Here is a 13,797-nt window from a genome sequence, read left to right on the forward strand (position 1 = left end):
AAACGATCAGACGAGCTCTTGGTAGCTTACTAACATTTATCTCTCAACCATACCACTGAAACAGAATATTTGGTCATTCATCTCATTGCTGTTGTGGGACCTTGCTGTGCACAAATTGGCTGCTGTGTTTAGGGAAAGCATGTTGTTCCTGTCTTTCCCTGTGAATACTTGGAGGAAGCAGACTTACTATTTTATGCGTATCCTTTATTTGAGCTCCATTAGCAACTTTTTGGATTCTCATCTTTTCTCTGATTGCCCTTGCTGTTAATCATAACTAAATAATTTCTTACTGTTATGTTTTAGCCTGCAGTTTTGGTGTTTTTCTAGGTTTCCTTTTGATACCCTTTTAATATGGTTATGCATGTCCCTAAATTAATCCCAGTGAACTCTTTCACTTTTCTCTCTACAGGATTTGTAGTGTTCCTCTGCCCCACCAACCCACCCCAACTTTATTCCATTTCTGATTAAGTTATTAATTCCATTTAGGGCCACATTTGTTTATTCAACATTTGTTCATGCTAAATCTTTATTTACCCTGCATGTTCAGCATTATTCCTTTAAAGATGTTTCACTTGTCCTCTACTGAAATATTGTTTAACAATTCCTCCCCATCACTTTGCTTAAGCTCTTTTATATTCTGCTTGAAAATATCAGTGCCAATATTCTACAAATATAGTTTGTCTAATACCTAATTTTAATAACCAGCAGAAACCTGTTCACTCTGTTGGTGCAAACTTTTAAGGAAATGTGTCACCTGATTTATAAGTTCAGGAGAGTAATGATAATAAGTGATGTTATCATGTCACTCTTATGAATCATATTTGCAGTTATTAATTATTACCTTCATTTAAAAAATGATCAGTTGTCTCAATTTATAAAAAAAATGAATTGAGAAATCTGATGCAAGAGATAATGAGGTAATTTTTTGCTTCCACCCTATGGAGAGTACCCTGGTGGAGGGGATTGTCTGCCCATTATAAAACCTGCCTGACTTTTATTCTATTGATTTCAATGGACATTAATCAGATGGGTTGTGTAATTGGGGGAGAATCCATTCTGGCAGATTACTGCCCATGTGGTAAAGATGAAAATTTACTCCAGTGTCTAATAAGTGCAAACCTTGCCCTGGCAGTGTTGCAGTAGAGTTCTTCGAGCATGTTTTTTCTGGCTTTTCCAGGCTCCAAATACTCTATCAATGGAGTTAGGTTAGTGTCAGCTGTGGCTCAGTGGATAGCACTCTCACTTCTAAATCAGAAGTTTATGGGTTCATAGTCCCATTCCAGACAAAATCTAGACTAGCAGTCCTGAGGTAGTGTTCCACGTGAGATAAACCAATACTCCGTCTGACCTCTCCGGTGGATGTAAATGATTCCATGGCATTATCTTGAAGAAGAGCAGGAGAGTTCTCCCTGATCTCTTGGCCCAAATTTTCCCTGAACCAACATCACTAAAAACTGATTATCTGATCATTATCTCATTACTGTTCGTGGGACCTTGCTCTGTGCAAATTGGCTGCTGTGTTTCCTACATCATCATCATCATAGGCAGTCCCTCGGAGTCGAGGGTGACTTGCTTCCACTCTAAAAGTGAGTTCTCAGGTGACTGAGGAGTCAATGCGGGACCTACAGTCCCTGTCACAGGTGGGGCAGACAGTGGTTGAAGGAAAGGGTGGGTGGAGAGCCTGGGTTGACACATGATCCTTCCGCTTCTACACTTGATTTCTGCTTGTTCTTGGCGATGGGACTCGAAGTGCTCAGTCCTGGATGCTCTTCCTCCATTTTGGACAGTCGTTGGTCAGGGATCCCCAGGAGTTGGTGGGGATGTTGCACTTTATCAAGGAGGTTTTGAGGGTGTCCCTGAAGAGTTTCCTCTGCCCACCTGGGTCTCGCTTGCCGTGTCGAAGCTCCGCGTAGAGGTAATGTGTTTCCTACATTACAATAATGACTACATTTCAAAAGTACTTTGTTGGCTGTAAAGTGTGTTCACGTCCTGAGGTCATAAAAGGCGCTATATAAGCCGAGTGACTATTTTCACATTTTTTTTTACTCCCTCTATGAATGTGCGCCTGTTTGGTACTGCGCATCTGCACTCGGTCCGGTCGCGCATGCGCAGTACGATATATGAGGAAGCCGGAAGTGGGGCCGAACCATGCTGCCGAGCTCGGAGATGCTGCCATTGCTGCTCGAGCCTGAGCCTGCTACTGGGGCTTTTGGGTTATCTTTCGAAAATCAATGATTGTACTAAAGGAGCCTCCAGGATTTTTGCCTAGACTATCACTGTTATTATCTACACAAACATTTTTGCAGCCATCAGGGAGAGGGATTTATGAAAGCTAGGTCATGCCTGACAAATCTGATTGAATGTTTAATAGAGGTGACTAAAGTAGTGGGCAGGGGAATGTCTATGGATTTTATTTATATGGACTTCCAGAAGGCATTAGATAAATGTTAATAGTATAGATGCATTTAAGGGGAGTTGAGACAAGCATATAAGGGAAAAGGAAATAAAGAGTTATGCTGATAGATGAGGAAAGATGGGAGGAGGCTTGACTATATGGACTGGTATGGACTGGTTGGGTCAATGATCTGTTTCTGTGTCGTACATCCTACGTAATCCTATGTTAGTCCCACATAAAAGACTGTTAACTAAGGTAGAAGCACATGGAATTGAGAGCAAATTATTGACCTGGTTAGGAAATTGGCTGAGTGGCAGGAGACAGAGAATCGGGATAATGGACAGATACTCATATTGGCAGATGTGACTTGTGGTGTCCTCAACTATTCACAATATTTATTAACGACTTAGATGATGGCCTAGAAAGTCATATATCGAAATTTGTTGATGACATAAAGATAGGCGGCATTGCAGATGAGATTGTCTCATACCTGCAGAACCGCCTTAAGTCGGCTGCATGTGAGTTGGTGGGGATCTGGACGTTGTGGACGTTGTGACCGTTGAAGTAGTTGGGCCTGCCAACTGACTCATTATCGTCCAGGTCAGGCTCATAATTATCTACTCATCATACCGAAGGTGCATCACCAGCTAGCAATATTTGATCCACATGAACTTTCCTGATATATTCACTAATTTTGACCAAGTACTGCTTGGTGCCACATACGTGAATAATTGTACCAATATCCCATTTGCATGGACTTACCCTTCACTGTATATACACCAAAACCTATGCTGTTCTGATCAGTTTCCACCAAGTGAAGTCTTTGATTATCGTTGAGCCTGTCCTTGGATTTACATGTGGCTGCAGTGTGCCCCTTTATTTGGCACTGGTAGCATCTTGCCCACTTGAACTGACACTGTTGCGCGTTATGGTTGCCATTACACCTCTGGCATATAGTCTTCTTGGTTTCATAACTCTTCCTCTGACTAGGGCTCAACCTCTTCTGCATTCATCCGTTAGTCCACATACAAATTTATCTTGGAAAGCCCTATCTAGGAATCCTCCAAAATTGCAGTGTAGAGATAATTTTCTTATGGCAACAATGTACTCACTGATGGTTTAATCAGGTCTTTGGTTTCTCATTGCAAACTTATAGCTCTCCGCTATTTTTAAAAGCTGTGGGTCAAAATGATTCTCCAATACCTGTAGTATGTCTGAGAATGAACCATCCTTAACTTTTCTCGGGGTTAACAAATTCACTAAGATACGATAATTCTCTACACCAATCATGACTGACATCTTTCATCTTCTCCTGCACTGCTTGATTGCTTAATTGCAAATCTGCCACACCTGGTAAGAATTCATTGATGTCATTAGCTCTAAAAAAAATATTTGCAATCTTTCACTGTAGAATCTAAACAATTCCTTATTCCTGTTAAAGAATCCCAAATTACTAACATAACTTCTTGTTACATCCATATTGCCTTCTTAGCTTAATAGCTGTTAATCACTGTCAATAATCTTGAATTGCTTTTCAATGACCCTAAATGGCTTTCCATAAGCTCTATTTGTCAGTTCAATACTGTTCAGTACTCACAAAAAAAGTGGTACTACCAAACTCTCATTTGGGAATCATGCTGCCAGTATATCTCCTTGCTATGCTCCATTTGCATTTGCCTTCTCAAAGGGAAATTCCACCAAAAATGTCTTCATGAAGAAATCCCATCTTCTTCGCCATTTTGTAATATATTTGCTTCATAGGTATTTTGCTTAAGAATTCATAACAACACATTGCTTTTAAGAACTAGTTGGTTTATTAGCAAAAGGTTTAACAATCATACTATACATTACCAGTTCATCCACCAGGCTCACAACCACCTGCCTATTCATAGATCTCCCGAACCCAACTGGCTGGGGTTTTATTGAGTCTTGTGAACATCACGTGACTGGCTAAGTCACTCCCAACTCAACAGCTCTACTACTATTTGTGTAGAAACAAATAATCAAGTGCCCCCTGATTAAAGTGGGGGGCACACTCCAAAAACATTTCAAGTGCCCCCCTTTTTTTTTTGAGGGCACTAAAACACAAATTATACATGTGCCCCCGGCTAAAAGGGGCGGGGGCAGGGGGGGCGCACTAAAACTGACAACTTAAACAAATTAAACTTTAGACATTAAAATCAAATTAAAATTTAGTTGCCGGGGGTGATGATGCACTCCAGTCCCTCTGGCGCCCATCTCTCGTGGAAGGCTACGAGCGTACCGGTGGATACCACGTGTTCCATCTCCAGGGACATCCTGGTTCAGATGTAACTGTGGAAGAGAGGCAGGCAGTCAGGCTGAACGACCCGCTCAGCCGGACGCTGCCTGGACCAGCTGATACCCCCCTTGGCCATGCCCAGGAGCAGTCCTATGAGGAGGCCTTCTGAGCTGCCCGCTTCCCTCCCCAAAGATCAGGATTGTGCGACTGAAGTGCAACCAGAATTTGAGGAGCAGCCCCTTCAAATATTGGAAGAGGGGCTGCAACCTCGCACATGCGATAAAAATGAGGAACATGGACTCTTCCAGACCGCAGAAATTGCAGGCGGCCTGGGAGCCCATGAACCGACTTGAAAACTTATTGCACAGGACTGCTCCATGCACCATCTTCCAGGCCAAGTCCCCAATAAATAGAGTGAGGACTCCCACGTAGAGTGTCTACTAACCTGTAAGCATACTCACAGGTGCATACATTACAATCCACTTTGGACCTAAAAAGGATACTTTCTAAATGGTGAAAAGCTACAGACAGTGGATGTCCAAGAGACTTGGGCTTACAGTAAATATCATGAACAGGTACAGAAAAAAATCAAAAAAGCTAATGGAATGCTGGTCTTTATATCTAGAGGACCAGAAGTGGATCAAAGTTATGCTGCAGCTGTACAATCCCTGGTTAGAACATACCTGGAGTACTGTGAGCAGTTCTGAGCACCACACCTTGGGAAAGATATATTGACCTTGGAGGGAGTGCTGCGTAGGTTTATCAGAATGATACACAAACTTCAAGGGTTAATTTATGACAAGAGATTACACAAATTTGGGTTATATTTCCTAGAATTTAGAAGGTTAAGGGGTGATTTGATCAAAGTTATTAGGATATTAAGGGGAACAGATAGGGTAGATAGAGAAAAACTATTTCCGCTGGTTGGGGCTTCTAGGACTAGGGGGCATGGTCTAATAATTAGAGCCAGACCTTACAGGAGGGAAATTAGGAAACACTTCTACACACAAAGGGTGATAGAAGTTTGGAACTCTCTTCTGCAAATGGCAATTGATGCTAGATCAAATGTTAATTTTAAATCGGAGGTTGATAGCTTTTTGTTAACCAAAGGTATTAATGGATATGGGCCAAAGGCGAGTATATGGATTCACAGATCAGCCATAATCTCATTGAATGGCGGGACTGGCTCGAGGGGCTGAATGGCCTACTCTTGTTCCTATATTCCTAGAGAGGGGGAGGGAAAGGAGAGGAGAGGAGAGAGAGTGAGGGAGAGAGAGGAGGTGGTGGGTGGAGGGGGGGGGATGGAAGCGAGAGAGAGGGGAAGAGAGAGGAAGGAGGGGATGAGGGAGGAGGTCAGGAACCTGGGGGTGGGTGGGGGGGGGGGGTGAAAGAGCATGGAAGGCACAGTGGAGGTGGGGGAAGAACATGATCCGTTATAAAGGTGGGAGTGGGGAATGGGAGCAAGAATGTGATCCAGATGATAAGACAGATCACATTCTTCCAACCCCACCCCATTTAATAAACCTGCACAACATTCTCCCTCTCCTCCCCTACACCTGGTTGATTTCTCAGTGAGCTGTCACTATTAACTTCATACCCACTAAACCTATTAACAAACTGTGACCCACCACCCCATCTATGGGGTTGGTGGGGGAAAGTCAGGGGAGAAGGTCACGAATCCAGGGGATGGGGTGTAGGGGATAGGAACTTGGGCAGGGGGAAGATCAGGAACCTGGGTGGGGAGGCGGATGTCAGGCACTTGGGCAGGGGTAGAATGTCATGAACTTGGGGGGAGGTCAAGAACTTAGGCAGTGGGGTCAGGAACTTATTTGGTAGGTGGGAGAAGGTGAGCCCTGTCTGTTCCAAGTGAGCTCTGTGCTGTCTGGAGTCGGTAGTCAGAATGGCTCGAATTACACTTTGCAAAGTAATTGAGTACGTAGATAGGAGGATCTAATTACATAATCCAGAGAAACTGCTGGGTGTGTTTTGTCCTCCAAGGGACCAATCAGAACTTTGGTATATAAAGTACAAGTCTATTTTTCTTTTGTGGAGACTGTTTTTTAAAAAAAAAGATGCATAGAAAAGGAAAAGGAAAGCTGCATTGTCGCTGGAATCCATCTGCGTTCCATTAGGGAACCATGTGATGACTGTTTACATCACTCAGAATAGACAGATATAATGTTTCCTTGCCCTCTGTTTTATATCCAATTGTTTTTTTTACCAAAAGGGCTGTCACATGAAACACAAGTTTCTATTATTACCAAAGTCACAAATATAACAAACAATCCAATCGATGAAAGCTCTCCAATGTGATAAGCTGAGCTGTGTTTGTTTCCTAAAAGACCCTGGAGCAAAAGATAGAAGAGTTGCAAATTGATCGTACTCACAGATGTATAAAATCTTTCACCTGTTCTGGCGAAGATTTCTGATAATCCAATTAGCATTTCCACACCAATTATATTTTTGGATAACATAAATCCTTTTTATTACAAATTCATGACAGAATCTACATAATTTGTCACTATAAACGTTAACGAGCTGAAACTCTGATGAAAATCATTTGCCAGTTCTTATGGGTTTATCAGAATTAGCTTTGACTATACAACAGAGTCACACTTTTTTTGTATTTATTTCATTACCCTGAAGTAAGATCTTATTTTCTTCTGCTTTGTAACATCCAACAGTAAAAATGTGGAGAAAATGATCCAAATGATTTAACATGCATATAAAACACTACGGATCATCCGTTTTAAACTAATAATTCATGTTTGACAAAGCAATGATACCCCAGCAATAACAATGAATTGTTTGCATAAAAACAATAAAATTTTTTACCACAAATAATTAATACATGCTTGATAAAACTGTCAACCACTGTAATTATTACTATATTAGAAGGCCCGTAAACGCATAACACAACCACTGTGTAAGTACTGATAACATCATCTGAGATGTTTTATTTTTACACGTTAAATGGTGGGAGGCCAAAAATCAATGGTTCATGATCCCAGCAGTTATACCAGGATTGTGCCCAATTGTTGCTCGCAAGCGATGAAATTGTGAGGTCAATGGGAGGGCACATCATTACTATGAACTGATTACACTTTATTTGTAGCTGAGATGAAATATTCAGAATTCATTCAAGTGGTACACAGGATTTTTTTTATTGATCACACGTTACCTATGCATAGCCATGTTGTTGCAGCATTAGCTAAAATCCATTTTTTTTAAGCATAGCTTAAGCATTACTTATTAGTCTACAAAATACATTTATCTTGTTAATCAAAGCTTTCGATCCCCACGATGGACACGTTAACATCAGCTGTTTTCCATTCATTCCTTACACTATTTTCTTTCAGGTTTATGATGAATGTGTCCTGGGATGGCAGAGACCTCTCCTTCACACGAAATGGATACCAGGCCAATCCGAAGCTCGTGGTGATAGTACTGAACAAGGAGCGTACCTGGGAAAAGGTTTGTTTGGCATTTCCTTCCTTTCTATTTCAGGAGACAGGCATTGGATTAACTGGGTCCCCTGATGAGAGGCCAAGTGGTCTACTCATTTGATTTGTTTTTATAAGAGTAAACATCCCTTTAATGATCATTTAATTTTGGTTAACTATTTTCTTTCTCACACATTTACCTGGATGGGCAATTTTGGGATTCTCCACATCTACCGCTAATAATACTCAATTGTTGCCAAAAGAAAGGACGAGATGGAAAGTGTATTTCCATCCCTCTTTCTTCCCCACACTACCACCAGTGTTCCCTTTGTGTTGAAATGTTCTCTTATTGCAAATCACTGGACTTGATAAGTTGGTGAATAAGAGCACATTCAAATGGCAATTAGGTTTTGGTCTATACTGAGGCAATAGCCCTTTGAATGATATATCTGTGTGTGTGTGTGTGTTTTTTTTATATATATGGTTGCACTTACTGCTGTGCTTTAGCCACTTTAACATATTTGATAAGAGAACTTAACTTTCCTCGATATTACTTGAAATACTTGTACTTGATTGGATCAGCTTTTTTTCTTGAAATGAATATTGCCATCAGAGAGTTGGAGTAAAATATTCTGATGGAAAGTATACAGTTATACTTGTGTGTGAAGTCACCTCTTTTACTCATTTTTCAGAGATGAGTGTTGCTTAATAGCCGGTGATCTTAACATTCCACACACCACCACCAACAGGGTAACCCAGATATTTTTCACTGTTATAAACAGGAAATGTAACTTTCTGGTAATTTGTTATCTTAAACTCTTCTTTTACTTCCTCGTACTGTAATGTTTGTGGTCTTGATTCAAGTGGTCCAGATATGAAGTAGTTCTATATTGCAGTGTTATATGTTTTAAAAAAATACTTACTTTATCTTTGCTGGTTCAGTTCCCTAATAATTTCAACCTGAAGACTTACAGCAACTCTCCTTGCTACTGCACTAAGCTGCATACTTGAGGCTCATGAAACAAACCCATATGCAGTCTGGGGAGTAGATCCTTTCAAGTATTTCACACCGTTTCGTAGTAAATTCTATTCATGCATCCTTGTCATGGCCTCAGGGGACATCCTCTATCACAAGTTATTACACTCGGGGAGCCTTACGATTACTCAAGTAAAGGTAATTGCATGTCAACAAAAAGTCCCTACATTGCCAATTCAAGTTCAGTACAAATATATGCAATACCAATTATCAGAAAGGTTTCTATTTTATCTCAGCATCAGAAAGGCAAAATTAAAAAAAAATACATGACACTGTGCTACTAAGTCCTATTTTTTAAAATTCAATATCAATTTTGTAAAAAGCAATGGCTTATATTTTCAAGTGCCTTCCAATGTGGCAAGAGAGCATCAAATCACTCTCTCTATTTGTTTTAAAAATTCATGTTTTTAACAGATAAAATGTAGGAAGCACATTGACTGCGTAGCCATTCTACTACATAAGGGGATAAGGGCATTGATAGCAAAGGATACTGCCTGGCTCATCATTTTATTTTTACGATGTGTATATATGGTACAGGCAAAATGGGTCAGAAGGCCTCCTTCTGTGCTGCAATCTCCATGCTAATATGGCATTGCTAATGTCAATTGTATTGCAGAATAACACATTTTCACTCAAGCAAAATGGGTCTGTGCAGCAGAAGTAGCCATTGTGCTGTTGGTCATTAAATGTGTTCCAAAATGAGGATGAAGAGCTTAATTTAAAATTGAAGCATATTGCAGAAAGAGATTTTGTTTGCCCGAAGATCAGGACAACTGCAACGCATCAAATGGACAGGAGATCTATTACTGGTACAAAATCTCCTGAAAATATATGCGGCACATAGCCAAACTCATTAAAACGGTGTATCTTACTGAAGAAATAATAAGAGACAAATCCAGACTTAACATTACTCCTCCTACTCTGTAACACAATGGGAAAAGCATTCCTATACGTTTAGGTCATACGATTAAAAGATAGCTACTTCAACATGAGAAATGTCTACCTCTCCACCTTGCTCTCCTCCTTTAAGATGCTCCTTAAAACCTACCTCTTGGACCAAGCTTATGGTTACTTGCCCTAATATCTCTGTGTGGTTCGGTGTCAACATTTTCTGACAACACTCCAGTGAAGCACCTTGGGATATTTTACTATGTCAACGGCGCTATATAAATGCAAGTTGTTGTTATTGACACGCAATGGTCAATGCTTTTATCAAAAGATGATTAGAATACAGAGCTAACCCTAGATAACTGCACAGAGCAATACTTCCGTTACATTTACATAGGCCTCACCACCTCTCCTCATCACACCTGAAATGTTTTGCCCTTTGTAGAGAAAGTATTGCTGTGGTTGCTGTCTATAGCAGCCTCATAAACATGATCATTTTGTACGCACTCCCGATGCCACTACCCATTGCAGCCATAGGAATTATGTTCCCATAGCATTCCAGTGAAGCAGTAAAACATCAGGTAGCTTGTACTTTGAAGTACACCCTCAGGAACCGCTGTCCCGAATCTTTCAGAGAAATTATTTGATAGATTACCATGATTTAGTGTTTATTTTTTTCTATCATAGGACAGTATGACAGTACATTATATATTTCTTCAGGCTGCACTATTAGCAAAAACCTTAAGGACATTTACTTCTAAGATTTCAGACCTGGAATTTGTTGTGTAGAGTATAAGTTGGTTCACAGATAATTTCAACCAGAATAAATATTCTAGATATGATTAAACACTTTTAACATTGGTTCTGCCATTTGCTGCTAACAAATATATTGGGCTGAATTGTTACTGTGCAGGGTGTGCGGGCTTGCGAATGGGTGGGCAGTTAAAAGCGCTGAAATTGACACCGTGTCGTGAATCCTGTTTCCATCCACCGGCTTCCGCATTTAAATCGGGGGCGTTCATCAGCGTGCCAGAGACCTGCTCAAGCGAGGCAGGTGAGCTAATTAAAGTAGGTGAGAGATTGTTAAGAAGCTATTGGCAGCCTCTTTAACCTGATGTTGCAGCTTTTACTGGCTGTCCACGGGATTCACGGGCTTGCTGAACCTCGCCAATGAAAGCAAGGAGAGAGCAGAGCTATGTCCACTTCAGGTTCCTCCTCCTGCTCGTGTTCCTCCAACTTCTCCCCCCCACCCCCGCCCTTGCGCACCAACACCACAAAGCGATCCTAAAATGACCAAACCATTCCTGTCATACACACCCATTGTTCAAAGTTCAGTAATGTCATACATACCATTCACTGCAACTAACAAGGCCAATTCCCAGATAGCAGGCAAGAATGGGCAAAACGGGAAAGTGGTGCAAAGAGATCACTTTATGTAGCTCATAACTTTAACAGAAACTTAACCCTCTAACATTTTAGAACACACCCATGTGCATACCCTTGTGTATCTACAATTGTGTCTTTTTTTCTGCTATATCTATGACATGCTACCCCTGTGGTTTCAGCAGAGGTAGAGGCAGGCTTCTCATTTCCATGCTCTGACTGCGTAAACACTTTTGGTGGACGCCCTCTAGGTTTTGGAGCCTGTGAGGGCCCAGCCAAAGACTGCTCCTCTGACGCCTGTGCAAGGGTAGACTCGGCCAAGGAATGAGTGTAAAGGATGGATGGGAAACATTTATAAAGGGTGACTATGAGGGAGAGGCGTAACATTGCCGAATGGCCTTCTTCTGTGTCGTTAATTTCTATGATTGTATGATTGCATTAAGGTGAAGTGAAAGTCACATGCTTATTGTCTCGGTCTCACTCCCGAGAGGAAGTGGAGCGCCTGACATTGTGCTCCACTTCCTCTTGGGGCACTAACCCCAATTTCGCGACTGGGGCGGGACTTCTGCGCCGGGCCTAGGAAGTCCCACCTCGCCTCGGTACCGCACCCAAACAAATCTCGCCCCCTTGGTGTTGTATTTGACCCCGAGTTATGCTTCCGACCACACATCCACTCCATTGCCAAGACCGCCTACTTCCACCTCCGTAACATCATCTGACTTCTCCCCTGCCTCAGCTCTTCTGTTGCTGAAGCCCTCATCCATGCCTTTGTTACCTCCAGACTTGACTATTCCCAATGCTCCCCTGGCCGGCCTCCTATCTTACATCCTACACAAACTTGAGCTCATTCAAAACTCTGCTGCCTGTATCCTAACTCGCACCAAGTCCTGTTCAGCCATCACCCCTGTGCTCGCTGACCTAGCAGTCTTCTCGTCTGGTAACGTCGCGATTTAAAAATCCTCATCCTTGTTTTCAAATCCCTCTGTGGTCTCGCCCCTCCCTATCTCTGTAACCTCCTCCAGCCCTACAGACCTCTGAGATCTCTGCGCTCCTCTAATTCTGGCATCTTGCGCATCTCCGATTTTCATCACTCCACCATTGGTGGCCATGCCTTCAGCTGCCTTGGTCCAGTGCACTGGGATTCCCTCCCTGATCCTCTCTGTCTCTCTACCTCTCTCTCTCCTTCTTAAAACCTACATCTTTGCCTAAGCTTTTGGTCATCGGCCCTAATATCTCCTTATTTGTCTCGGTGTCAAATTTTGATTGATTGTTCTTGTGAAGAGCACTATAGATTTGTAAGTTGTTGATGTAGTTGAGCTAAAATAAAGAGCTTGCTACTTCTCCCTGCTCCAAATTCAGGCTAAGAGTTTGCTGACATTGTGTTTGAAAGTACGGACCCTACAATGTACTTCTCAAAGTCCTGGATATAAAAGTCAGAGATGGAAGACCTTACCATAAGATCTGAAGGCAAATTACTTGAATTTGTTAATATATCTATCAAGTCACTTTCACTGTCTGTGGTCACAGATAGTTGGTTCTGCCTATAAAAACCCAAATGTCAGATATTCTCAGTTGAAGATGACAGAGTAAGGCAGAGCATGAGAGAGAATTATATAAGAACTTGAGGAGACATACAATGGCAACAGAGGCATTGCACTAGAAGTATCTGATGAGGGGCCTTAGGGAATGTTGGCTTCAAACCAAATGTGAGGCCTTGTTAAATTTATGATCTTAAAGGGAATCCTTTTTGAATGCTTGAGTAAGGATGACCCAGTAAGGCACAAGTGAGTTATGATGGTCATTTTATGCTTCCTAACTCAGTATTCTGTTTTATGCCATTGTACTGCTGTTTTCAGTAACAATGAATACAAGGAAAAATCATAATTTATTCTAGTGCTCATTTTGCTTACAAAACAGTAAAGCACCAAAGACAGAGTAGATATTTGACTTCATAATGTACTTAAATTTCATAGATAATGACATATCCAGACTTTATCCCATGGAAGTTAAATAATTGTGTGCAATAAAAATCAGAGTTAAAAAGAAAATAAACTGCAAATGCTGAAAATCTGAAACAGAAACAGAAAATGTTGGAGATACACAGTAAGTCATAGAATTATACAGCAGAGAAGGAAGCCATTTGGCCCATCGTACCTGTGCCAGCACTTTGAATTAGTCCCACTCCCCTGCTCTTTCCCCGTAGCCCTGCAATTTTTTTCCCCTTCAAGTGTTTATCCAGTTCCCTTTTGAAAGTTACTTGAATAAGTTTCCGCCACCCTTTCAGGCAGTGCAATCCAGCTCTTAACAACTCACTGCGTAAAAAGAAAATTCACCTCATCTTCCCTCTTGCAAATTAAATCCGCGTTCTCTGGTTAACGACCCTCCTGCCGGT

General features: G+C 41.5%; 1 protein-coding gene across 1 annotated transcript in view; it reads left to right on the forward strand.

Moving 5' to 3' along the window:
- Positions 1-13,797, forward strand: part of grin2aa (glutamate receptor, ionotropic, N-methyl D-aspartate 2A, a) — a 307,471-nt gene that overhangs the window by 158,676 nt on the left and 134,998 nt on the right. Inside the window, exon 4 of the mRNA XM_070856760.1 lies at positions 8,015-8,129. Coding sequence (XP_070712861.1) covers positions 8,015-8,129 — 115 coding nt within the window. The remainder of the gene's footprint in view (positions 1-8,014; positions 8,130-13,797) is intronic.

The sequence above is a fragment of the Pristiophorus japonicus genome, chromosome 15, assembly GCF_044704955.1.
Source record: "Pristiophorus japonicus isolate sPriJap1 chromosome 15, sPriJap1.hap1, whole genome shotgun sequence".
Classification (NCBI taxonomy): Eukaryota; Metazoa; Chordata; class Chondrichthyes; family Pristiophoridae; genus Pristiophorus; species Pristiophorus japonicus.